This window comes from Fusarium redolens, assembly GCF_020744475.1.
Source record: "Fusarium redolens strain MPI-CAGE-AT-0023 chromosome Unknown BKA55scaffold_21, whole genome shotgun sequence".
NCBI lineage: Eukaryota > Fungi > Ascomycota > Sordariomycetes > Hypocreales > Nectriaceae > Fusarium > Fusarium redolens.
The window spans coordinates 56,472-82,819 of record NW_025763684.1 but is presented as its reverse complement, the minus strand read 5'-3'; the positions used below and the strand labels follow the sequence as shown (position 1 = coordinate 82,819).

General features: G+C 49.1%; 9 protein-coding genes and 1 non-coding gene across 10 annotated transcripts; 6 read left to right on the top strand and 4 right to left on the bottom strand.

Annotated features, from left to right (window-relative positions):
* Nucleotides 1-1,092: 1,092 nt before the first annotated feature.
* On the top strand, nt 1,093-3,199 carry BKA55DRAFT_696129 (uncharacterized protein; the record flags this gene model as incomplete). Its single annotated transcript, XM_046200233.1, has 2 exons — nt 1,093-1,109; nt 1,171-3,199. 2 exons carry the CDS (start codon nt 1,093-1,095, stop codon nt 3,197-3,199), a joined length of 2,046 nt encoding a protein of 681 aa, XP_046043341.1.
* Nucleotides 3,200-3,504: 305 nt separating this feature from the next.
* On the bottom strand, nt 3,505-3,603 carry BKA55DRAFT_t286. Its single transcript has one exon. It is a non-coding gene; the product is annotated as a tRNA-Ser (tRNA).
* A 2,864-nt stretch (nt 3,604-6,467) lies between these two features.
* BKA55DRAFT_696126 (uncharacterized protein) lies at nt 6,468-9,333 on the top strand (the record flags this gene model as incomplete). Its single annotated transcript, XM_046200232.1, has 5 exons — nt 6,468-6,675; nt 6,760-6,893; nt 6,969-8,164; nt 8,226-8,341; nt 9,059-9,333. 5 exons carry the CDS (start codon nt 6,468-6,470, stop codon nt 9,331-9,333), a joined length of 1,929 nt encoding a protein of 642 aa, XP_046043340.1.
* A 2,437-nt stretch (nt 9,334-11,770) lies between these two features.
* Nucleotides 11,771-13,291, bottom strand: BKA55DRAFT_524846 (aldehyde dehydrogenase; the record flags this gene model as incomplete). Its single annotated transcript, XM_046188740.1, has 2 exons — nt 11,771-12,909; nt 12,979-13,291. The coding sequence occupies 2 exons, from the start codon at nt 13,289-13,291 to the stop codon at nt 11,771-11,773; spliced, it is 1,452 nt and encodes a 483-aa protein (XP_046043339.1).
* Nucleotides 13,292-13,650: 359 nt separating this feature from the next.
* Nucleotides 13,651-16,277, top strand: BKA55DRAFT_582008 (uncharacterized protein). The gene is made up of 3 exons (XM_046194085.1): nt 13,651-14,219; nt 14,307-14,672; nt 14,737-16,277. The coding sequence occupies exons 1-3, from the start codon at nt 13,758-13,760 to the stop codon at nt 16,222-16,224; spliced, it is 2,316 nt and encodes a 771-aa protein (XP_046043338.1). The 5' UTR covers nt 13,651-13,757; the 3' UTR covers nt 16,225-16,277.
* Nucleotides 16,278-16,700: 423 nt separating this feature from the next.
* On the top strand, nt 16,701-17,579 carry BKA55DRAFT_524936 (uncharacterized protein; the record flags this gene model as incomplete). Its single annotated transcript, XM_046188747.1, has 4 exons — nt 16,701-16,750; nt 16,812-16,901; nt 17,103-17,406; nt 17,496-17,579. The coding sequence occupies 4 exons, from the start codon at nt 16,701-16,703 to the stop codon at nt 17,577-17,579; spliced, it is 528 nt and encodes a 175-aa protein (XP_046043337.1).
* Nucleotides 17,580-18,275: 696 nt separating this feature from the next.
* On the top strand, nt 18,276-19,996 carry BKA55DRAFT_598534 (major facilitator superfamily domain-containing protein; the record flags this gene model as incomplete). The annotated part of the gene is made up of 4 exons (XM_046196251.1): nt 18,276-18,532; nt 18,602-19,058; nt 19,155-19,676; nt 19,745-19,996. The coding sequence occupies 4 exons, from the start codon at nt 18,276-18,278 to the stop codon at nt 19,994-19,996; spliced, it is 1,488 nt and encodes a 495-aa protein (XP_046043336.1).
* A 1,179-nt stretch (nt 19,997-21,175) lies between these two features.
* Nucleotides 21,176-22,770, bottom strand: BKA55DRAFT_714091 (uncharacterized protein; the record flags this gene model as incomplete). Its single annotated transcript, XM_046200858.1, has 2 exons — nt 21,473-22,770; nt 21,176-21,362 (listed from the first exon to the last, which is right to left on the bottom strand). The coding sequence occupies exons 1-2, from the start codon at nt 22,606-22,608 to the stop codon at nt 21,176-21,178; spliced, it is 1,323 nt and encodes a 440-aa protein (XP_046043335.1). The 5' UTR covers nt 22,609-22,770.
* Nucleotides 22,771-23,980: 1,210 nt separating this feature from the next.
* On the bottom strand, nt 23,981-24,427 carry BKA55DRAFT_714082 (uncharacterized protein; the record flags this gene model as incomplete). The annotated part of the gene is made up of 1 exon (XM_046200857.1): nt 23,981-24,427. A coding segment is annotated over one exon (447 nt), but the record flags the coding sequence as incomplete, so codon positions are not given.
* Nucleotides 24,428-25,212: 785 nt separating this feature from the next.
* On the top strand, nt 25,213-26,317 carry BKA55DRAFT_598532 (chaperonin 10-like protein; the record flags this gene model as incomplete). Its single annotated transcript, XM_046196250.1, has 5 exons — nt 25,213-25,350; nt 25,401-25,423; nt 25,484-25,600; nt 25,672-26,231; nt 26,283-26,317. 5 exons carry the CDS (start codon nt 25,213-25,215, stop codon nt 26,315-26,317), a joined length of 873 nt encoding a protein of 290 aa, XP_046043333.1.
* Between the last annotated feature and the right edge of the window lie 31 nt (nt 26,318-26,348).

The following is a 26,348-nucleotide window of genomic DNA, read 5'->3' as shown; positions in this document are numbered from 1 at the left end:
AGCAGCATGGCCATCGTAATTAGCAGATTAAAGTCAAACTGTGTATTTTCCGACTCTTGAGATGATATGATCTAAATAATTTGGGGGCGGTTAATGACTTGAAAGCCAAGCAAAGCTTTGTTGCTTATTCGTGCAACTTCACGGAATTAACGCGAAGTTCTTGCAGGGATCGCCGCTATGGCTGGTCCTGTTCCTCTTTTTAACGCGGACCTAGATAGCTTAGCAGTAAAGAAGAGGCATAACCTTAACTAAAACCTAATCCCGCATCAATAATTAGCGTAACTACAAATAAGAATCTAATGCCTAGTCTTTACTTCATAATTAAATCAGGTCAGTGGGATATAGCTTTTAAGTACCCACAGGGCATAGCTAATTTCATAAGTCGATACGGGTATGTGCCAGAGCCGAAGGTGTTGTATGCTCAGATGCCCAGATGGATATTTATAGTTACTTTTCAAGGGACATCAGGCCTCCTCCGCACCTCTGTATAGAATGAATGAATGAATTTATTACGCCCGGGAGGATACGCCTCATAGGGCCTTGGTATAGTATATAGCTGTGCGCACACCACGATAAGATCTTGGAGACGGAATTCTGCCAACAAAAGAGGGCTATCTCAGCGTTCTGGCGTTAGATCCTTTGAGAGACTCCCAGCCGTGCCGAAGCAGGTTGACCCTTGACCACCAATTGACCCTTGGCAGCATAAATATACCTGCCCCATCGAGCCTTGGTCAATGTTAATATAAGGACGCTTGACCTCACATAGTTTAGCGCTTCGATACGAAGTTGCGCCGATTCGTTGAGATGACATCCACCAAGTGCTAAGAGTGTCCATGGAATTTGCCGTAACCCAGCGATTGCCCAGTCGCTAAGTTATCGCATCACTGCCCGCCAATAACCGTGTTTTCGCTTAGCAGTCAGAGTCAGTTTGGTATCATTACATTTGGCGAAAAAGAAATGCCCCAGTGTTCCAGGAGCACTGGGGCCAGGAGGCGTGGGGGCTCCGGAAGGCAAGTCCTTATAACTACCCTTGCTTCAGTGTACTGGAGTCTGGGTCAGTATTTCTCAGCCAAGCTCCGTTCTCTTGACACAATGTTATCCACAATGAGGTATGTTTTTTTTCTGAACTGCTCACGTCGGGAATAAGTTAGTTGACCTTCTTCTTCACAGGGTCACAACAAGATTGACTACGTTACTTGCGGCCTCGGGTGTCTCTGCCTCGTCTTCCACCCCCAAGCGAGAGCCCGTTCGCTGCGTGACAGATGACAAGACGGGAGCTCTTATTATCACAGCTGATTGTATCGATTCTGACTACGCCTTTCCTGTTTTCGATAGCGACACGGACGAGACGAGCCCCACACCTCATCGACGGATTTCTGGGCATTTCATCGGCACCAACGTCGACTTCAACATCTACCTCACTCCCAAGCCGCAATGGAATGGACGATTCTTCCAACTTATGCATCCACTACAGACCTCTCTTGCCAACGATGACACCATTGTCTTTGGAGCCGAGAGTGGTGGCTACACGATTCAGGCCTCCGGAACGATCGGTTACCGCGCTGATGCAGCTCTGGCAAAGCTTTCACGCCATATCGCACAAGAGTACTATGACACCCCATCTGACCAAATCTACGGATATGCCTACGGCGGCAGTGGTGGTTCTCTCAAGGCCGTTGGTGCTGCTGAGAACACACTTGGCGTCTGGGATGGATGCGTCACCCTCATCCAGGCAATACCCATGTCTATACCCTATAACTGGGGCATCCGAGCTTTGGGCGGATTGATTCTTGCGGACCACTTCAAGGACCTCATTGACACGGTCCAGCCTGGTGGTACCGGCAACCCTCATGCAGCCCTTAACGAGCTTGAGCGCCAAGTCTTCACCGAGACACAGCGTCTCGGCGTCCCCACCAGAGGCTGGGAGGATTGGGACTCCATCGCCGGGAACCGTACCCAATTGTGGCAGACCCTCAAAGATATGACCATTCCCATACTCCAACGCATGGATCCCACGTATGCTGATGACTTTTGGACCAAGGACGGTTACGCTGGAAGTGATCAATCTGCACTGGGAGAGCGGTTCCGTGCCGCTCTCGTCCAGTTCACCAGTTCTATAGAGAAAGCGGCTGCAGGCGACGATGGTTTGGTAACTGAGTTTACATTGGAAAGTGTGCCCGAGGACGTGACTGATGTTGTCGGCTTGGGCTTTTCTGTCACAGTCAACAACTCCAACCAATACTTCTCTGGAACGCTTGATTTTGAAACGAGAACAGTATGCATCTTAACGGGCGCTTCTACCAAGACCCTTGATGCCCTCGTGCCTGGCACCAACATTCAGGTTGATAATCGGTGGTACCTTGCCACCCATACATACCATCGCCATCAACTTCCCTCCTCCGGCAGCGGTTTCTACAGCCATGACTATCTTCGCAATGACAAAGGCGAGCCACTCTACCCTCAGCGTGATGTCCTGATTGGACCGCTCATCTCAAAATCAGCCTCTGGAAAAGGTACACACACGGGTAACATCACCATGAAGATGATTGTTATGGACAACCTTCTCGACTTTGACGCTTTCCCCTTGCATGCAGATTGGTACAAGAACCAGGTCCGCAAGGCCAAGGGTGACCTCAAGGATCACTACCGTCTGTACTACGGTGACAATACAAACCACGCCATGTGGAATATTGAAGCTCCCTATACGAGTCGAGTCGTGGATTTTACCGGCCTCTATCAGCAGCACCTGCGCGACATGATGGCGTGGGTTGAGCATAACGTGGACCCGCCCAAGCCCACAGAATACATAGTTGAGAAGGGACAGGTTAAGATCCCTTCGTCTGCGATGGCACGTAAGGGCATCCAACCCGTGGTTGAGCTTTTCGTCGACGAGTCCAAACTCACCAAGATAGCCCCGGGAGAGACTAAAGGGTTCCGCGTCAAGGTGCAAGTCCCGGATGGCATTGGCCAGATTGTTGCTCTCGAGTGGGACCCTCTTGGGGTCGGCGAGTATACCAAACAAGATATTCAAGTAGGGCCTGAGATTGATTTTGAAATCTCATATGCGTATAACGAGCCTGGAATCTACTTCGCCGGCGTGCGAGCTGCTTCTCATCGGGATGGGGATACCGAGACTAATATTGCTCTGGCGTGGAATTTGGACCGAGTAAGAGTAGTCGTAGAGTGCTGCCGAATGTAAGGAAGATAAGAATAACAATATAAAAAAAAGAGAAAAAGAAGAAAAAAAAAAGTCTTTAGTAGTAATCTAGGTTTATTCCCGTTTTACCTTTTGCTTGTACTACTAGTTACTTAGACAGTAGGATATTTCAAAGGCATCTGGTTTTTCTTGGTACATATGTCTCATTTCATCGAAAGACTCAGTCAGTCCCCACAGACAGTAAGAATAGATTCATAGCCATCCGGGTAAAGAAGCACCTACGTAGAGAGTGTTAAGACGAGCAATCAATCATCTTTGAAAAAGAGAGAGGAAATATTAACAATAATCGACAACGGCCAGGATTCGAACCTAAGCGTGCGAACACAATGTCTATGATGTCTCGAGGAGATAGCAGGGCATCGTCTTAACCACTCAGCCACGTTGTCTTGATTCGCTTTTTTTGGAATTCAAGGAGTTCTAAGTTGCGGTTCATGCAATTGTCGGCTCAGTATCAAAGTTTGTCATGACGCGTACTGTAGCTTGAATGGAGAATACTTTTCAGCACGCATAGCAGAGGCGGCAGATAGGGCCGGCTACTGAGGCTCTAGTAAAAAAAGACTAAGATGGCAGAGGAGTATTCGCTCTGAGACTAGCGCTGGATTGAGTCTTGGCTTTGTCGTGGTAAATGCCCAGGAGAGAGGTGGTGTTGGTGTTGAAAGCATTCGCTCAAGCAGCCACCCTTGCCAATATGTACTACCTCAACCCTAGACTGGTTTAGTTCTTCGGGGGATTACTTTACTTAATCGATTAAAGCCTGTATATCGACTAGGCTATTATATATAGATTTAGGATTATATTTTAATTTTATCTAACGTATATGATAAGCGAGTGGGCCAGACAAGCGAGTGGGCCACTTTTCTAAGCCTCTACCAGGCTTTCTAACCATACGCGTATGGTTTAGTTAAACCATATATTACTCATATATTGCCCATATACCTACACCATACGGTCTGAGGCGTATGACCATATATGATCATACGCGGGATAAAGTTGCTCCGAGTCAAAAATAGTCAGGTAAGGAAATCGGCGGCACTAGAACACCTTGACCATCCTCCTGGTCCTGAATGGCCTCACTTTCCAATAGATCCATAAGGTAGAAAGGATACTTGAATGGCAAATCGGTTGCTTAAGCTATGCGTGGGCAACTTGGACTGCCGTGCAACGTCTCCGTAGCTCCAATCCTAAGGCAACAATCAAGATCCCTTTGAGTCACATTGTCAGGCTTCATGTCAAGATCAAGCCGCTCACTTATAGCAAACAGTTAGTACGATCCTGCCTGCTAGGCAACAGCTGCTGCCTTGCAGGCAGCAACAGTATTCCAGATCATATAGTCTCATACGATTCCACTCCTTGAGATAGAAATCAAGTCTCATTCGTTAACCTTACCCGATTCACTGAGCGACCTTCTGACTGCCGTGACCGACCGTCAACTAGCCACGCCTCCGCGTCCCGCGACACTTCATGACGAAGCTAGTGGAAAGCCATGATGCCCGTTGATTGCTTGCGATGGACTCCTTCCTCAGCCGCACGCCTAGTGGCCGCGAGTCCTCCATTGCTGCAATAATCGAGACGGCTTCTGAGATACCTGATAGGCAGAACTTACCCTTCGTTGAATCTTCCACTTCAACAACTCCAAAGCGCAAACGCATCACTACGGCCGATGCGACGTGGCAACACACTCGAAAACCTCAAGGATCCGAGCCACTGCTGGCCTTGCCTGAACTTCCTGGCATAGACGGCCCTGGAAGCCACAGCGGAGCCGAGCAGTGCAAGCTCCTTCAGCCAGTCATTGAGGAGTACGGCATCTCACGCCAGCTGGGATATATTACAGGAGATAATCACGGTTCCAATGACGTGCTATGTTGTCTATTGAGCCACTTCCTTGATGGATGAGGTGTCGCCTGGAATGCAAGACACCGACGGATTCGTTGCCATGGCCACGTTGTCAACCTTTGCGTCCAAGCGTTTCTTTTCATGGATAGCAAAGAGGCTGTGCTTAAAGCCTGCAGGCAGATTGAAGAGATGGACCAAGCTTCGTTCAACATTGACATGATGCAGGGTTGGAAGAAGCGAAAGGAGCGTCGCTGGAGTCAACTCGGTCCGCTCGGCAAGTTGCATAATACTGCTATCTATATTAACGCCAACGATTACAGGTATAATCTCTTTTGGAGGCATGCCGGCAAAGTCCTCGGGCTCGACAACGATACACGCTGGAACTCATGGTTTCTTCTGCTTAATGCCGCTCTTAATAAGGAGGAGCATATCAAGTGGTATCAGGACAAGTACTACGACGCCCTTGTGGACGACTACTTAGCACCATAGGATTGGCAAAACCTTCGCGAGACTTTGAACTTCTTACAGCCATTTTGGAAGATAACTCTCCTTACTGAGGGGTATCGTTCAACGCTTGATTATACATTATTTACGATGGACGTCCTTCATAAGCATTACCAGCAAGCATTCAACAAATACAAGATGAACCAACAGCTACTTGGTCCAGTAGTGACGAGCTGGCATGTCTTCGACAAATACTACCAACTCTCCGATGAGAGCCCGGCATACGCTGCAGCGCTTATTCTCCATCCATCCCGAGGAAAGGCTCATATACAGAAAAATTGGCCAAAGGCATGGCATAAGAAGATCTTTACAGGAGTGAAGAAGTTGTGGGAAGACGAATACAAGAACCTGCCAACCGTTTATACTACTCCTTCCATTGTTCCGGCACTGGAACTGGATGAGTATGACCTGCTTGCACAGGAGCTTAATGTCTTAGGCACAGAGCCCGACCTTGACGAATACGAAACCTACACCTCCCAGCCACCCATTCCAATCGACTGCTCCCCCCTTATCTGGTGGCTCCGCAATGAGCAGAAGGAGCGCTTTCCCCGACTGTCAAAGATGGCAACAGACATTCTCTCAATACCCGCCATGTCTGTTGACCCTGAGCGTACATTCTCTGGAGCACGGCGTACAATTTCGTGGGATCGAATGCTCCTTGGAGCGTCGACAATTGAAAAGGGGGAGTGCCTGAAGAGCTGGATTCGCAGCGGTATAACGTCAGGGCTACAAATAGACGAGGTTGAACAATATGAGTCCATGGCAGAGGAGGGAAGCACCAGCGCTCTAGAGGAAGATGTGGGCCCTTGACCGGTTTAATGTCATTTGCCGTATGGGCAATATATGGTTTAGTTCGCCATACGAGAATAAATCATACACCATAAACCATTCAGGTCCGTATGGCGTATGGCGTATGGTTAGAAAGCCTGAGTTCTACAATCTGAGTCGGTCTGAAGGGAGGCGCAGTAGTAAAGAGGCGCTAGACCTCTTGCTCACTTGCTTGGAATTCGAAGACTTCCGCGTTCGTTGCTTCTTTAAATACCTTCTCGACGACCAAGGACGACGGACAGCTCGGGTACTTGAGCACCTCTTCTTCTGTTCTTCTGAGCAGATTCGCCTTGGTAGGAGATTCGTCAGCGGATTCCTCATGCAAACCGACGCGACGTTCAATACTAATTGCCTCCACCTGCCTTTGTCTGTCATAGTTGGCATCACAAACACAGGCAAGACATTCCCTCTGGCTTTCGCCTTCATAACATCCGAATCAGCCGAAGCCTTCGAATTTGTCAATGCACAATTGGCAGAACTGGTCTGGTATGATTGCCCACCGCCTCGAGTCGTACTTGGGGATCAAAGCAAAGGGCTTACTGCGGCAATGGCAGTATCCCAAGGGAGGACTGATTAGGGGTATTAGGACGGGCAGATCTTGCAGCTCTGTGAATGGCATGTCGCACAGAACTTCAAGAAGCGATTGTTGGACTCGGGCAACTATACGAAGGAACGAAGGGAAGAACTTTCTAGGTTCATTTGGGATTACATACAATCTCTTGATGAAATGCAACTCGAAGAACGACGGGGAAAGCTGCTTGCAGAATTCCGGGAGCCAGAACGCCTCTATGTCAAGAACAATTGGGAACCGAAAGAGCGCCAATTTGTCCGAGCGTATACACGGCAATACCCGAACGTTGGATGCAACAGTACGCAACGAAACGAGAGTTACCATGTCGTGGTCAAGGAGTCCCTCAACAGGCAGCTTCCTCTGCAAACATCCTGTCAAAAACTAGCCAAGAGCTTGAAGAAGTTGACCAAGAAAATCACTGGCGAAGAGGATCGGAGCAGGGCAGATGTCCCCAGGCTGTTGGATCGCGCTGCTTTTCAACATCTGATCGGGAGAGTTCCGCACTACGTCCTGAGTATGGTCGCTCCGGAGTGGGAGGCAGCAAAAGCTTTGAGATGGCGGCAAAACCGTGAATTGGAGAAAGAGCGTGATGCTTTAAGTGCCCTCAACAAGCCCGGATGTCCTTTCGCCTGTGAACTTCCACTCAGATACAGCCTACCATGTCGACACTGGCTGTACGAGGCTGTAGTTAGGTCTTGGGCTATTCCACTCACTCTCCTTCACCCACGCTGGTTGCTCGACGGTCCTCCGGTAGTCCGAAACCGGACCATGTCCCATGGAGAGCAGACAGTCCCTGAAGATGCCGAAAACCTAGGGGACCGTTATCAAGACGGTGGCAGAAATATGATTCTTCAATCAGCACTAGAGGTGGTCAGAGTACAGGGAAGCTTCACTGGGCAGCAGGCAGAGGAATTTTCGAGACTATTTCGCGTACAGAATGACCGTCTAATGGCAGGTTTCTGGAAACAGGAAGAGTCAAGAACTCTACTACCTCCGAGATTGCCTGAAGCCTCGAATCGGTCAAGCCTAAAGGAGTTCAAGTCCCATGGTTCCACAAAAAGGCGATCCATGACCGGCTGCGAGGTCGCAGAGCATGCTGCCACTCGAGCAGATCGAACCGAATTAGTACAGGAAGTCGACAAGCTTCCTAATCCTTCCTCCAGACTCCTCTCTCTTATCCACGACGCCACAACCCCTCCAGGAAACGAAACGTACGCGAAAACCGAGTGCGAAGGCTACAGAAATGGCGGTAACTGCTGCTGAGCAGATCAGGAAGAGATCAAGAAAGGATAACGAGATGGAAACATCTAGGCCTCAGCCGAAAAAGAGAAAGGTTTCCAAGGAGGATGAATCTCAGTTGGAATTGCAGGAACAGCCTACCCAAGAATGTATATTAGTGGATCTCTGCTCAATGTAAAGACCGAGTTATTCCTATTCAGATCTTAGTCCAGAGACGACGTCTCTAACCCTTGCTTAGCGCATTAATCCCTGTCATTTGACTGTCCCGACCTGACTGTCCCGAGCCATTCCGGGACCGGTCCTTATGTAATCATCTGGTCTAGTCTGGGGCCCCATAGGGACACGCCTAGGCGCGCCTCCACTCCTGAACGCGTAGGCGTGCGGATTATGTCAGCCCTCAATTTGGCCCAAACACAACTGTCGAAATTCCGCGTTCTGATGCAGTTTTTACTTTTTAGAATACTATGATCCCAAACGGTTATGAATTCTTGATTATCTACCGGAATGGATGGCCTGCTGGGCCTCACTATCTACCGCTGCCGCCTCCCAGATATCATGCATACCTCTTCTACTGGAAAAAGGGCTGCGTTCCATCTCCGCAGCTACCTGAACCTCGACACGGTCATCTTCCGCTTTGCTCCAATCTAGATAGGCCATCATCTCCTCTTTAGTCCAATCTCTGGAGCCGTTTGGAGTATCGCAGCGCTTACCCATCTGCTTCCAATCGAGACACCATTGATAGCTAGATTTGTCGTACCGCAGAGGTAGACCTAGCGCCCTCCGATACTGCTGGTTAGTTTTAATACTGCCACGAGGCTGCACCTTGTACCAAGCATCTCGAGCAGCAACATATCTCTGATAGATAGCCCGAGGATCATCATACCTTGATGTCGGCACTATCCTTGTCTGTGCCGGTGGTGCTGCTGATGATGCTGCCGGCATTATATTGTCCGCGCCGTCAAGACTGACGATAATGCAACTGGCACTATCTATCACTGACTCTGCCTGCTCTGATGATCCTGAAGACGTTGCTCTTGGAGCTTCTCCTGCGTGCAAGGATGATGCTGATGAAGATGTCGTCGACAATGGTCTTGTCTGCGCCGACGGTGCTGGTGGCTTCAAAAGCTCCTCGTATCGTTGAGGGCATGTCTTTGAAGTCATTGTATGATCTATCTGGTGGCATCTGCTGCATTTAGGTTGTGCCTTTGGCCGTGCTGTTGCCTGGACTGCCTCGAATGCACTTGGCTCTCTCTAGGTGCTTGATTGTGGTCTACTAGTACTCGAACCGGCGGCTATCCGATCGGGTCGATGCCGAGGCTCCAGTAGTAACCAGTGAACACCATGGCGATTGAGGTGCCAATGTGTGTGAAAATGCTCCAGGCGAAGGGGCTGATTTTGTTCTTGTAGAGCCTTGAGAGTATGGGCGCAAGGGAGGCCATGAGATCTGGAGAATGCACCGGTGCAAATGGGCAGGTGTTCTTTTAGGAGCAGCTTCCGCTGTTCTTCCACCTTCCGTAAAGCCTCGTGAGATACCCAGCCACGTATGGCACTGTATAGTGATCCAGAGAGCCCGATTGGTATTCTCATTTGCTGGCTGGCTTGGTTGGATTGCAGTTCGGCTAATTGATTGAGAAGCGCATGCTTCATAGCCCTCCAAGCCTCGAAGAGATCTAGCGTAGATTTCTTGAGGTGGCTCTTAAGGAACCCATGGATACCCTCAACCCGCGAGGTGACTACATTACCAAAATGAGGATGTTGATCAACCCAAGCCCTCACTAACCTTTTCTTATACGGATCGAGCCAATTGGCCTTGATATAGCCAACCTCTTCAATGCATTGTGGTAGGTAGCGCGTTTCAAGCTCTTGTACGCGCTGATCATATGCCTTTTCATCCGGTGATTTCATGATCGAATGCCAGTGATTGAAAAACTCATTCCAATCGGCCAGACCTTGCTGGTAGGCCTCTGATCCTTATTGGTGGCGCACGAATGTCGGCTGGCAATAACAGAGGACTGCCTTATTCGCATGCCATAGGCACAAGAGTGAAATTGAGGATAGAAAGCAGATTTCTGCGGCGTTCATACAAGCCTTATCACGTTCTGTTAGGATAACCGATGGAAACCTTGTATAGCAGAGCTCATACAGGGACCTACGCCGGTCCAAGGCCCATAGGTAGTCCTGCTCAGCCTCGCCGCTAAGGAATGCAAAGGCTATACAGAACGATCGCTGGCAGGCGTCGACGCCAATCATGTCAAGCAGTGGCATCCCGTATTTGTTTGTCTTATATGTACAGTCGAGGAAAAGCAGGTCTGGGTAGGCCCGAAGGTATGCCAATGACTCTGGATAGGCGAATAACACCGCCGTGATTCGGTCATCCGAATCAAGCCGCATTCGGTTCCAGAACCCTTCCTTATCCAGTTGGTTAGCAAAGGCGTGTATAGTGCTCTGACCCTCACAAAGCTCTCGTTTACTATCTGCGATACGATTATAAATATCTTGCTGCGTTACAATAGTGTTCGAATTCTGGCGGATATAAGTCCTGATATCCTTTGACGCTACTCCTGCATTCGTAAGGCGGCTGACTGTTGACTTGTCCGCATCGGAGAGCTGCCGATGGACTGGATGGGCCGATTTGTGCCAGCTTGGCTCGTGGTTGTGTAAATGAAACCGGCTGTCCGGACGATGCCTTAAAGACCAAGCCGCCTTATCTAGGGATTCCTTTGCGATAATTGAGAACCGACAATTGGTTCCTCCCGTAGTAGTCTTACGCTGGCGATCTTTTGACACGCTAGGTGGACGACACCATCGATTGCATGCGTAGGTGATAATCTGCCTGCCACTAGTTGATCGTGAAGATCTTCCAGTTATGAATGTGTATCCTCTCGGTGCTGCCCACTTGTTGATAGCGGCGAGCAGAGCCTCTCGTGAATCGTATGTACCCTCTGGCGGGAGCACATCATCAGGAAATGTCGCTTGGGCCATGATAAAGCCCGCACCTGGGGACTACAGTTGTGACCAGCAAAAGCAGAAATGGGTGCAGCCCCTGAAAACCGCGACAGTGGAGTTTGGGCCAAATTGAGGGCTGACATAATCCGCACGCCTACGCGTTCAGGAGTGGAGGCACGCCTAGGCGTGTCCCTATGGGGCCCCGTCTGGTCTGGTCTGAACCCCTAGACCAGACCAGACCAGACCATTCCGATCACTGCCTTGGGCATCTTCTCGGGACTGGAATATCTCGTTTCACTCGCGGACGGAAGTTCCTAGACGCTGAATTCTTCGATATTTACAAGCAGTTGTTACCAATACAAAGCCACTTGTTCCCAAAAACCCGCGGAATCACAATAGCAAACTTGTTAAATACTGGTGAAGATGAGACCGGCTGACTGGAGTACCGAAATACAGGTCAGAGAGCTACCTCAGCACTATAACAACCTCTTAGATAGGTCATTACTGAATAGATGGAAATAGGGTTCTAACCCAACTATAGGACATGGACAAGAAGACGAATAATACACAATTCACCCCAATATCTGACAAAACAATTTATAAGCTTTACACGACTATGTTGAAGAAACCCCTTACAAGGAGATGAACACAGACTTCACCTGGGTCCAGGTTTCCAAGCAGGCTTTGCTAAACTCCCGACCTCCCGCACCACTCTGCTTCCAGCCACCCATCGGCATGTCAATAGCCATGAATGGACTAGTACAGTTCACCCCAACAGCACCAGCTTCTAGTGATTTGACAACCCTCAAGGCCCGTGAAAGGTCACTCGTAAAAACACTCGAGTATAGACCAAATTCGGTATCGTTGGCCTTATCCAAGACCTCGTTTTCGTCCGTGAACGTGTTGATGACAAGAACAGGTCCAAAAATCTCCTCTCTGATCAACTTGTCGTTCTCTGGCACATCGCGAACGATTGTGGCGTCCACAAAGTAGCCCTTATCGAGAGCCTTGTTACCGCCAAGTGCAATGTCGTAACCCTTTTCCTTTGCGTGGTCAAGAAAAGACAAGACGCGATCGAATTGTAGCTTATCAACTTGTGGCCCGCGCTTGGTGCTGGCAAGCAAGGGATCTCCTGGTACACCCAGCTCCGACATTGCAAAATTTAGAGCTTCAATAAACTTGGGAGCAATCCCTTCTTGCACGTAGATCCTGGTGCTAGCCATACAGACTTGGCCCGAGTTGTACAAGATTGAAAAGGCGGCAGCCATGACAGTCTTCTCGAGAGATGCATCGTCAAAAACAAGCAAAGGGCTCTTACCACCAAGCTCCAAGCTGACGTCTTTTAAGTTAGACTCGGCAGAGGCCTTGTAGATGGCTCGTCCAGTGGCAACCGAGCCCGTGAACGAGATCCTTCTGATATCCATGTGCTTAGCGATGGCCTCACCGCAAGGTCGACCAAACCCATTCAGGATGTTTAAAACACCCTTGGGAAGGCCGATATTCTGGCACAAAAGACCCACAACGATCGACGCGAAGGGGGATTTTTCTGATGACTTTACCACCATAGTGTTGCCAGCCGCCAGAGCCGGTCCAAGCTTGGTCACAATCATGAACAATGGGGCATTCCATGGGATAATGCCTCCGCATACGCCGTACGGCTGACGGATGGACAAGTTGATATATCCAGTGGTATTGAGAGATGTTTCTCCAGTGATGTCAATGGCATGGGTTCCGAAGTATCTCAGATATCGCTTTGCGAGTTGAACAACAACTGTTTTCTTGTTAGTGAGATGCATGCCACCAAGACTGATATAGAGGTCTAGATAAAAGAATCGCTGACATTTAGTTCCAGACTGCGGCATGCCCATAGCAATAGCTTCCAGATGCATAAACAAGTCTTCATTCTTCTCGATTTCGTCGGCTAATTTAATCAAGTAATCGCATCTCTCCTCAGCTGAGAGAGCGGACCAGGCTGGAAACGCGGCTTTGGCAGCCTTGACAGCGAGGTCTACATCCTCAGCACCGGCTTCATAGACGGACCCGATCTTCTCTTCTGTGGTAGGATTGGTTAAATCAAAGGTCTTGCCGGAGACCGAAGGGACAAATTCGCCATTGATAAACAGTCGATTCTCTTTGAGTGGTTGGGCCGACATGATTATGGATTGAAAGACGTGTTTGATTTTATGGCGTTGTAAGCTAGGAATCTTCGTGGCGCTAGGCAAGACAAGTCAAGATTGAATGACAGGATAGTAATAAAGACGGCCGGCGATAGCGTCACTTTATATCTGCCTGTATCAAGTGATACTTGTTCAGAATTCTTCAGAAGGCCTGGTACAGATCAGAATAACCTATGAAATGACATGGTACTAGATGTTGTCCAGATACAAGACGATCTAGGCGATCCGGAACCTCGGGTTCCACCAAAAGTCCGCCCATTCTAACACACCACATGACTTCCCCACGCGGCTAAAACCTGGCCAGGGTCAAATTAAACTCCGACGACCGAAAGCCGACACCTTTCCCCCGCATTTTCCAACGTCCATTAACTCCATGTCAACCATCCGAGTCTTGCAACTCATATCCTGTTAGCACTTAGACCCCACGGACTTAGCTGCAGCCATGTCCATGAACCAGGCACAAGCACCGCGTAACTGTGTGAGCTGCAAGGAACGCAAAGTCCGTTGTGACCGTCGACGTCCGTGTTTCAACTGCACCAAAGCCGGTCGGGAGTGTGTCTTTCCAACTACCGGTCGCATACTACGACAGCCGCAACGCATGAGGCGGGAACCCATGGTTCGAAGTGAGAAAGAGACTGATCTTATGGATCGTATCCGTCGGCTGGAGAATGTGGTGACCACTTTGCGCGGTGGAAGCCAAACTGAACAGGATGAAGACTTCACCAACAGTGAGATGTCAGTGAGTGACGACATGGAACAGGGTGAGGCTATGGCGTCTTCTTCAGCAATATGGCGGCATCACTACACGCCTTCAAATGACTCGCCAGATGTTGGTGTCATGGTTGACAAAGAACAAGGGAGACTGTACGTCGGCGATGGCTTATGGGCAGATATACAACAGGAGGTAAGACAGCATTCTCCTTAATACCATTGTTAGAGGGGGCTTCCAGTAGATTATGTAGTAGATTGACTGCTGACTACTTTGATAAAGCTTGATACAATTAAAAACCATATCAACATACCTGATTCGGAAGATGACGACGATGACTCTGTCTATACACCAAACCTTCAGTCCAATCATAGGGCCTTATCCAATAGTGCAGGCAGCTTCATTTTCAGCAACCGTTCTATGAGCTCGGCGAGAACGGAAGATCTGAGGCCTTTACCCTCTCAAATGCTCTTCATCTGGCAGACTTACGTCGAGAATGTCGATTCCTCTATCAAGGTGCTGCACGTTCCGACTGTTTCCAGAATGATTCATGATTCTCGAGGCAACTTCAGCTTGCTGCCGTCTTTTATGGAGCCATTGATGTTTAGCATTGCATTGGCAGCTGTCACCTCTCTAACTAGGGACGAGGTAAAACCCCAGCCACGTCGAATCATGTCGGGATTATCTGATTTAACCCAGTGCGTGGGTTTAGGTTCAAGTCCACTTTCGCTGTGATAAGAAAGAGCTTGTATCTCGATTCAGGCTTGGAACAGAAGGCTCTTTTTCGCGTGCCGACTTTATCAATACGAAGGAGCTCTCTGTTGTCCAAGCCCTGATCATATACACCCTCCTTATTCGTCTAGAGGAGTCTCAGAGATATGTCTGGGCTATAACCGGACTAATCTCTCGGATAGCAGTAGCTATTGGGCTGCACCGTGACGGCTCCCATTTTCCTGATATAACCCCTTTCGAGGCCGAGATGCGACGTCGGGCGTGGTGTTATATCTATGTCCTCGAGTTTGCCACTGGTGACTTCCAGGTGCCAGGACTGTCAATATCCGACGCTGTCTTTGACACACGCCTCCCATCGAATCTAGACGACGACGACATGCACCAGCAAATGACAGCCTTACCAGAAGCTAAACCAGGGCACACACAAACAACTCTATGCCTATTGAGAAATAGAATAACAAAGGTTAGCAAGCATGTCAAGACCGCGACGGCTTCCATGTACCCCTGCCGTCAGAAACCCGATGTCGACACGATTCACAAGCTCGACGACCTTTCCCAATATTCTCAGCAGGAGTTTGCGGAATTTCTCGTTCCCGTACCGCCAGACCAACCGATATGCCTTCTCACTCGCACAATGGCAGCTATTGCGGTGAGGCGGCATGAACTCATACTGGATCACATTCGACAGCCGTCTTTGCAAGCCAGGGGCAATTCTCTTGGCAGAGATAAGCAATTTATCTTGGCTTTGGGAGTTCTCGAAGACATACATATGCTCCAGCATGGCCCGTCCACAAGGAGATGGGCATGGCAATTCTACGGTTTCGTTCAGTGGCAGCCACTCGTTCTAGTGCTTTGTCGGCTCTCCGTTTCAGAATTCGATGCTATGGCAGAACATGCCTGGAATATCGTCATGAAAACTTTGGAGACATGCCCAGAATCTATCAAGGAAGAACCACTCTGGCAACCGCTGTTTAATCTTATTCAGTGTGTGAACAAGAGGCGGCTCCAGCAGCTCAAGAGCAGACCATCTGCGGATATTCGAAAACACCATAACCCATCAAATTATACGCGCACACCAAGAACCCTGGAATCAGAACCCGGTAAGAGTGGTGGGAGCACACTTCCATGGATGGTGCCGAACGATCTTCCAAGGTCTGAGCAAGATCACTTGCCCACTGCACTCTCGGCAGCAAGTACGCCGAGCTTAGAATGGCGCTCCCAGAACTGGTTTTTGACGCAAGGAAACAATCCAGATATAGTCATGGGAGCCATGGATGCCATTACTAGTGTTTATCCTCGTGAAGAGGATCATCTACGAACAGGGTTGGAGCAATCAGCGGCTGGGTCGCAGGAGCAAAATGTTACTGAAAAGTCATCTGACAGTGTTGAATCTTCTAGATTGGCTCAGTGGAATGAAATTTTCAACACCAGTGAACAGTTTGTGCTATGGGATCAGTGGGCATTTTGAGTAGGAAGCTTCTGTAGATTTACGTAAGAAACGTCCATGCGCAATGTTATCGCCACTATTCGTGTTCGAGAGGAGATTCCCAAGTCCCAGGATTATTACCAGCCGCAGGAGAGCTTATGTATCGTCGGAATTAGTGATGTTTCGGAACAGACAAGACTTTCCAAAGCAGGTAGGTGAATCAACACCATCAGGGTATAAAGCCGTAGGTATTACGGACATCGGCAATTCAAATCCACTCTATTGCCGCTAATTAAATGATGAGAGGGATGTGCCTGAGGCACCTAAAACATTAAGCAGACCAGGCGGAACTTGATATTGGATTGACCCTTGATGCAATCTCCATTAAAGGCACCCTCATCCCCAACCCAGCATGAACTTCTCGTATATCGGATTTCGTACCGAAGCTTGTTTTTGGATCTTTTCAAAGTCTCGGAAAGCCTAACGTTACCAAACGTACCCCCTCACCATAACGAGAGATGACTTCTTATCCTCCCGCACAATGTTGCACAGTTGGCTTTAGACATGAGTAAGACTCCTGTTCCATTTTTCACATTATCTTGAGAATTATTCCAACTCATCTTTATCAGAGGTGCCCTACAGGGTAAAGCCATACGCATCACCGGCGGTAAGCATGAAGCCTACCTTGCAACACCGCCACCAGACAAGGCCAAAAAGTTGTTGAAAATCCGGGGATCCCCCTTCCCTTCAGGGTTCAGACTGTTAGTCTGAAAGTCCTAGATTTAGAGTTCAAAGTCCTAGATGAAATCATCTAGAGATATAAACCCGAGAAGAACTCTCACCTCAATAATGAATAATCAAGTTTTATAAAATATATTTTCACCTAGCACTACTGCGCAATATAAATAATAAAAGTCTAGTGCCATTCTATTTTTACCTGACATTATGGGTATCTGGAAAAACAGTCGTCTCCTTTCTGACGAGTTTGCGTCAAACGGCTACTTGACCTTACTGCTCGACACTTTCAACGGTGATCCCTTGCCTGTACGGGCAGTTGTAAATGACGAGGTAGACATTTTCAAGTGGCTTGCGGGCGGCTCCACGGGTGACAACCCACATAATGAACCAGCTGTTGATCCTATTGTTCTGGATGCCATCAAATTCCTGAGGGAGGAGTATGGAGTAAAGAAACTGGGCGCTGTTGGGTATTGTTTTGGTGCCAAGGTGAGTCCAAGGAGGAATTGATCCTTGTACTTATAGGGAGGACAAGGTAAATAAGCAAAGGGCGTGACATATCCTGACTATTGGTGTAGTATCTTGTTCGTCATTGGAAGTGGGCAAAGGAGCAGGCTTTCTACCAGGCAATTGTGTGGTTTGATGAGCATCTGCGTGAGTGATGAGCTGAGGCGGCAGGCGGCAGGCGGCATAGGCTCCTCTTTATGAACGAGGGCGACGATGTGAGGAAGCCGATATATCACCTTTTCGACTGCATGTGTTCTTCGATTTCTCGATTTTGAATCAAGCTACTTACTATTCATCACTGTTACAAGAAGCATAATTATATCATTAGTTGTTGACATATGTATCGAGATATCATACCACCGAGCTTTCCGCACTTGATTCAATTGACGTTGTTACTTTTCTGCCTCCTTCATTGGGAGCCTCTGCCTCCAAGGATCACCGAATAATTATTACGTTGTCGAAAAGGAAACGAGAAGTGCCGTGTCGATCATTACTGTCTTTGGTTGTGTTGCCAATTTAGCGCAGAATGAACCTGGGGTCAACAGCGGTTCTGAGAACCGAAGGCCAACGGCCGAAACTCAGAAGCGAGGACCGACGACCGAAGCGCCGAGCCCCAGGGGATTCATTCCACCAACGGCAGTGACCGGTTCTCGTCACAGACAGAGTGCCGCCGCCGCCTTCAATCTCGGAACTCTCCAGTAAGTGAGTAAACTACTCCGTAGAGATGATGACAGTCGACACGAAGACAGGAATTCGTGAATAATGCCTGCAACCTGCATCCGTGACTTCCTGTGTGTCAATGTCTTTTTCAATGCGCATGCATGCTATACAGCCTTGTGATCATAAACACCATGAGCTCAATACAGCAGGACAGCGCTACTCCTCGCTTACTCGAGGCGAAACAAGATGAAACAAACCAAGTTCGTCGTGATTCTCCGCCGATAGCAGAACGCCAAAGTGACGATATCGAAACTCAACGACAGTTCGAAAAAGATGACCCAGACGCTCTAGACTGGGACGGACCAGAGGACCCTGACAACCCTATGAACTGGCCGCCGCGGAAGAGGACAGCGCATATTGTTCTCATTGCGTTGGTTCAGTTGGTTTCGTAAGTAATCCATCTTTTTTCTTGAGTCTCCCCGTCTTGGTAAATGAACCAAGCTTTTGACAATGTTAGCAACCTTGCATCGACTATGTTTGCCCCAGCCGGCAAGCTTCTAATGCACAACTTTGACTTCTCTAGCCGAACCCTATCATCCCTCTCCGTCTCCATCTACGTCCTCGGTTTCGCTATCGGTCCGCTCATATGGGCTCCTCTGTCGGAGGTCTACGGTCGCTTTCCCATTTACATAATATCAACCATCATCTTTGTCGGGTTTGTCCTTGGGTGTGCCTTCTCAACAAGCCTTGCCATGTTCATGGTCTTTCGATTGCTTTCCGGCTGTGGCGGTGCTGCATCTCTCGCTTTGAGCGGCGGAACCCTCGCAGACCTGGTTCCTAGGCAACAAAGGGGCAAGTGGATGGCTCTCATTGCCATTGGACCTATTATGGGCCCAACCATTGGCCCGGTGGTCGGTGGCTTTGTGGGCCAAAACATAGGATGGCGTTGGGTATTTCGACTTATGGCTATATGTGTGAGTCGAGCACTTCTAGTGTCTTTTTGGAATGTTTGACTAAGAAGCTTGGAGACCGAGGCCCTTATCCCTTTGGCTGCGTATTCCCTGCGGGAGACATATGCTCCCGTGATCCTCTTGCAGAAAGAGAATCAGCGCCGAATGTCTCTGGGGCTTCCTCTAGTCTCTGCCGGAAGAGATGTTTCGGCAAAGCTAAAGCGAAGCATTTTACGACCCTTCAAACTTCTCTTTCTATCGCCTGTCGTCCTCTTCCTCGCTCTATACGCAGCGTTCTGCTTTGGTCTTATGTTTCTACTTCTAACCACCTTCTCAAATGTCTTCAGTGGTCAATATGGTTTCGACATGGGCATTACCGGCCTTTGCTACCTTGGTATGGGAGTCGGCACACTTGGAGGCCTTATCGCCCAAGGCAATTTCAGTGACAAGATTATGCGTAAACGTGCAGAACAGAGAGGTGGGGAGCCCAGGCCCGAGGATCGAATCCCGTTGATGGCTTACTTGTCTTGGACTATACCTGCAGGAATGTTCTGGTATGGCTGGAGTACCGATGAAAAAGCACATTGGATTGTGCCTATTATTGGCTCGGCTTTTGTTGGTATTGGCTTTATCTTCGTCGTGGTAAGTCCACCCACGTATGGCTTTTCTGCCTACCATAGGCCGTTCTATCAACTCACACAAATCATTAGATGCCCTCGATGATCTATCTCGTCGACTGCTTTGGCCCAGAAGCTGCAGCATCTGCCCTCGCCGCTCACACAGTGCTGCGGTCTGTCACTGCGGCATTTTTACCTCTCGCAGGACCTCGAATGTATGAATCTCTTGGCTTGGGCTGGGGAAACAGCCTCTTAGCCTTTCTTGCAATTGCAATGATTCCAATTCCGTGGTATTTTATGAAGAATGGTGAGAGACTGAGGCTTAAGTCTAAGCTAGTTTTATAGACTATCGAAGACTCATGTTAGAAGTTGTGAAGGGCCTGGCTGGGGACAGCTGAAAGCAGGTAGATCTCAGTCTTATGGAAGCTACCAAACGAGGCCTTGCATGCCGGGAGGTTAAAGAAGCAACGGGGGAGAGAACAATCAAGCGGCAGGTTGGTGCGGTCCAGGCCGGGCGAGCCGTTGATGGAGCAGTAAATCTGTGAAGCGTTGTTAGTAAAGCAAGCTCTCCTAATGCGTCTGGTATCGCACATACCGCAAGACTAACTCCTTATATGGTGATAGAGTCATAGAGCTTGTTGCCAACATCGAGATTAAACTGAGTAGCTGCGCAGTCAATGGGATCTTTCTTGCACTCTCCTCCGATACATCCACGACCGCCGTTGAGTGCAGTCAGGTAGAGGCAGTGGTCTTCGCCGTTTGCATCGAGCCAGAGGTAACGTTTGCCCTTCTTAGTGCAGTCTTCCTCATTCTCCACGGTAGTATGCCGATCAGGTGAGTTGCTATGTCACCATTGAGGACAATATCGACGAGTCTCCGGTTTTTGTTGTTTCTACGTTAGTGACTATCAAGGAAGCTTTGACTGTTCTAGTCTCAACATCCACGTCTTTCCATTCCCAATGGCAGTACGGAAAGAGGCGTTGTCATCGTCAATGAGCCATAAGCAGTTGGCAAAGAAGCTGGAAATGTGAGTCTGATAGAAGTTGCTCTGTGTAGGGGAAGGTGCTAGTATCGCCTTCTCCTCTGAGGGGAATCCTCTTCATGTCGTCGATCTTGGTGGTAGAGGCCTTGAAGGTAGCCACCAAACAATCTTCTATCTCCTCCTTGTTAGAAGTAAAGTCACCTCTGGTGCCAGTAGCGGCCGCCTAGTGTTTATTGAGGGGTATATTTAATGCACCTGAACCCCGGTTGCATGCCGGTGCCGATAGTGAACGCCCCAGCGATATTTTTCGAGATATCCTATTCCCCTCTGAGACTGGTGCCAAAGTCGCTATTAATTAATTATATTAATGTTAACACTACAGATAATAGCAGTGTCCTAATTATTCCTTCCCTAAATGCCTCTTATTTTTTCCCTTTTGCAAATATCTTAATATTATATAGTTCTATTGCGAAACTTTCTCCTTCGATCGACAGTTGAAAATATATCGGGGATACTACCAAAAGTTGGAAATGGTCTGTAATCTATCTATATTCTCCCAAACCGCACACCAGAACGCTCTCAAACAGGAAGAAAAAACGCATACAAAAGAAACTTAGTGTGGAGCGTCGAGGGCATCCTTCTCGTGCAAGTACCGGAACACGTGCTTCGCCTTGTTGATCCGGTACCTGGTTGCAAATGGTGACAGAGCCTTCATCAAGATAAGCCAGCCTGCAAGCGTCGGCAGAGTGTAATGCAGCTTGTTGACAGCACCAGACGCGATAATTGTGATGAGGGTCTGATACCAATGTAGCGACGGGAAGAAGTAATTAATGCGATACCAGTTGTTGAGGAGGTCAGGTGCACCGATGGCAGCAGCGACGTTGAAAACAACCCAGGTTAGGAAACAAAACGTGACAAACGCAATGGGCACGAAGCCAGTGATAACATCCAAGACATCGAAGCTGATCATGGCAAACACCCAAGTGACAGCCCAGGTTGCGAAAAACATCTTTGCGTCCAATGGGTAGGAGCCGCGGAATGTGTACATCCAGCCTGTGGAACAGAGACCACAAACGAGAGGCCAGAAGATACTCCAGAAGAGCCGGGCGTAAATATGCGTTTTGACATCGTAGGCGGCGTAGAGATGCATACCGTTGCAAATACCGTTCCAAGCCATGATGAAGAAGAATTGCATCAGGATTGGGAAGACGGCCCCAATGGTGTTGAGGAAGGCTTTATCGTCCATGTCGCTGAAATCGTGGATCGATGCACTGGCACCGACGGCTCGTGCTGGAGTCGTCAGCGCGCTCAGGGATGCGGTTGTGTTTGCGAATTCGCCGCTCCCAAGTTTGGGTCCGATAAATTGTGCGCTGAATATTCCGGCGGCTGCGCTTGCGGTAGTGATGGTTGATGACTGTATACCACCGGCATACAACGTGTAGTATCTGGCTGTCAAGAGATAGTAGGTGTAGACATCGCTAGGATCGTATGAAGCGGTGGTGCCGTTAGCCGCTTCCTCGAATCGAGCCGTTGCTCCCGGTTGGACGACAATTGCGGCCCAGTACTTCCCATCAAAGACATCCTGCCTGATCTGATCTGGCGATGTTGACGAGGTATCGACGTTGACGTAAGTCGGGAACTCGTAAGATTGATTGTTTGCCGCTGCCGCAATCCGCAGTGCTGTACCGAAGTCACCACCATCGAAGTCAGCAAGGGCAACTTTCGCCCGCTTGACGTATTCGCCTTGATTATGGAAGAGACCAAAGATGTGGGATGCGTTGATCCAAAAGATACCAAGGATCATAATGGCTGCGGGGATCAAAGCCTTCATCATGTCCACTGCGGTAGCCTTGGGTTTGGGGCCATTTGTTCGCGTTCTTGTTATTGACATCTCCACTGCAACATCCTCGTCGTCTGGCGAGGCCCGGTGCGTGCCGACATAGGGGCCATGCATCGAGTATCTTGTTTCTGGCATTGGAAAGTGAGTTGAAGATTAGAGTTAAGCCCAGGAATAGACGTTGATAAGTGGTGTAATTGACAGAAACAAAAAGGTTACCGGCAAGCAATCATGAACACGAGTTAAATAGAGAAATATGTATCCAAGCCGCCTACGTCACGTTCAAGACGGCATTTCGTCCGTTACCTTGTACGAAGACTTTGTTGCTGGTACGATGAGTTGCTCGGCTGGCCGGACAGGGCAAGTACACGTGCATGGATGAAAGAACCCGAATGCCGCGACTCAGCTCTCGGTCCTCGGAGATTAAGTTGGGTACCGTACCTCCTACCTACCCAGGTTAGGTAAGTGGAAGCGGCTGAGAGCGGGAGTGAAGATCTCGGCCTCTTCGGCCTTCCTGGAATTACCGCTGCAAAGGTTATCGGACTTAAAAAATAAGAATGGATCCAGGGCTCGGCAGTCAGGGCCTAGACGCACGGAAGCGCAGGTTATGACATAGTCCAGACAGCCTCGCTGTGCAACTGCAACCGGCACGTATCGTATCGTGGGTTTCTCGAGAAGACAAAAGATAGAGGACGCACGGCATGCGTGTCTTGATACATAAACAAGGAAGGAACCAGCTCCTCGCATTTTTCAAGCCTAGTACTACATACTAAAATCAATTAAGTTATCTCCTGAGAGCCCAATAGGCTGCAATCTGTACTATAAGATAAAAAAATTTATTACTTTTAACGTGTATGATAAGCGAGTGGGCCAGACAAGCGAGTGGCCCAAAAATCCCTACTCAAGAATTATCGCCAGAAACGCACTGCGTTTCCTGTTTTTGACCAATCATCGTCTAGAACTTTTGACCCATATTTTCCCTGATGGAAACGCACTGCGTTTCTCGCACCGCACTAATGAAATTAGAAAACCTAAAACACGAAACGCGTCGCGTTTCCGTCGGCTGACCCTTGTCGAGTTCAACAACTTGACTACTCCAGACCTAAAGAACATTCATTACCATTGTCTACTGAAACTCACGTGTTTATCATCTTCGTATAATATCTACTCCATCTCCGCCATTCCATCCTGTCTATTATATTTATATATGCTTAGTCATTATGGCCCGCTCTTCTGTTCATGAACAACGTAGCCATCCCATTTTACCCCCAGCAAAGCTGCAGAAGCTCGAGAGGCTCAGCCTTTATTACAATTTGCCTGAAGCAGCTATTATATGTACCAAATGCGGGTTTGCTTTGAGTCCTAAACGTGCATCGGAGCATCCGGGCAAAAAGCACGGCATTGCCAGATCTGCTCGGCATGGCCTCAAGCTCCTCCTATCCTCGCTGAACCTCCCAGATCCAGACACCTTGGCCCCCAGACCTATCCTGGTCGCCAGTCCGGGACTTGTTCAAGCTGAACAAGCGGTTGGGGTATGTGAGATTGTATGGCGGTAGTTCAGCTTCAAATACCGCGGGGCAAGCTTAGCCAGTAGAAGAGGAACAGTAAACCGAATGTGGCTCGCCTTGTGAATCGAATCGAGATTTATCTGGGCCAGCGGTACGATGGCGAGTGCGTCCCCGGCGGTGTAGACAATGTGGTCAAGCGGCTCGATGGACTCGAGAACCTTCTCGAGGTTCCGTTCCACGTTAGGGTCCACCAGATCGCATGGCTGGCTCGAGACGTCTGCTCCAATGTGCTTCTGCTTCAAGGCAGCGACGCTCTGCTCAAGGCGGGAGGGATTCGAAGACACGATGTGAACTCTGGCTCCTTCGGCAAGGGCCTTGTTGGCAACTCCGTAGCCGATACCAGACGAGCCGCCGATGACGAGGACGGAGGTATTCTTGATCGCAGGTATCAGGGCGGGGGTTGAGGGCGTCTGGAGTCAATAAGGGAAAAGTAAGTAGAGGTCAAAGGAAAACTACAAAACAGCCGTCTTGAGCTTCAAGAAGTTGGTATATTGTAGAAGCCCACACGTAGTCCCGTCACTCCCTTTTAGTAGGCTTTTGCTGTCCACTACCAAAGCCACAGAGCGCTATTACTCAACCTCGAGTTGACACGTTACTCAATCTTAACGTAGAACAGACAACAAGTGAAAAGCATCTCTTGACCTACTAGAGGACACAGAGTTTATAGGTTGCAGGGATATGAGCCAATTACTGGAACTCATATGGGGAAAGAGTACCTGCCATCCCAACAGAATTGACTCAGAACAGATGCCATCTATATTATTACTCAGATAGGAAGCTACTTCGCCTTGAATGACAATGGATATATTGAACCAAGTGGGACCCGGAGCATGTGCCGCGCAAGCCGACGCCAGGGGTGTCAAATACTTGAGACATTGCAGGGCAACGAAAAGTACACTACAAGAAGGGTGCGAATGTTATCCGACCCACCTGGAAGTGCCATTATTGTAAGCATGCGCCCGTCCGGGAGAGCCATTTCTTGCCTGGCAGCAGTACATGGTGTACGGTACCGAAAAGCCCACAAGCCTTACTAATTCAAAAGACTTGGGGTTCTTCGATAATTGTGCATCCTAGCACTCTCTATATGACCCCCTTGATTTCCCCTCCCACACAGCTTACCTTCTCCTCATCGTGGAAATACACAACTTGCAATCAACAGAGCGTACCGCACACGATGGCCGAGAACAAAGCTGCCTGGATCGACTCACCCTCCAGCTATCCTCTCAACATACGGGGAGCACCTAAGCCATCTGCAGGCCCCGGAGAGATTGTCATCAACAATGCTGCTGTCTCAATTGTTGGTTTCCTCCCTGTTTAATATCTCGACTGGAATTATAGTCCAACTAACGGTGTACCTGCCAGAACCCTGTGGATTGGAAGATTCAGTAAGTCTCCCGCTTCTCCTTCGATGCAACGGTCAACGATTCGTGTGCTGACACATGTAGGATCCACGGGAGATATCTGTCAGAGTATCCTTTTATTCTAGGTGAAGACGCGGCTGGATTCGTGGAGGAGGTTGGAGCAGGCGTCACGCGTTTCAAGAAGGGCGACAGAGTCATTGCGTAAGTTCAACTCTTCATAGAACGACCGAGGTGCCAGCACAAATTACTCATATTTGAGCTGGATGAAACAGGCATTGTCATAGCCTCATGACCAGGAACCCCGCCAACTCGGCTTTCCAATGCTATCCAGTTGCCACTGATTCCTTGGTATCTCCCATTCCCGACTCGATGACTTTCGAAGAGGCTGTCGTCCTTCCTCTTGCCATCTCGACAGCCTGCGCCGGTTTATTCACCAAGAACCTTCTCAACCTGCCGCTGCCCTTGGTCAAGAAGCCTGCTAAGGATGGGAAGACCATCTTGATATGGGGTGGCGCGTCATCCGTAGGCGCAACGGCCATTCAACTAGCTGCTGCTTCTGGTGTGGCAGTCATCAGCACAGCTTCCCCCGCCAACCATAAACTAGTGGAGAGCCTGGGTGCTGATTTTGTCTTCGACTACAAGTCTCCCACCGTTGTCGAAGACATTGCCACCGCCCTCGAGAAACCCGACTTCATTGGAGTCTATGATGCCATCGGCGAGGATGCTAGCTTCGATGCTGTGTCTGCCATCCTTGACCGACTTGACAGGAAGGTTCCTGTTGCCAGCGTCCTCCCGAGCAGCAAGAGTACCAAGCGATTCAGCCCTAGTTACGGTGAGAAGCCACCTGATTCCTAATGCTTGTGATTCTGACAGTACTACGCAGTCGTTGCTTTTGCTATCATCCAGGAGCCCAACTAACATATCGGTGAATGGATCTGGAAGAGGTTCA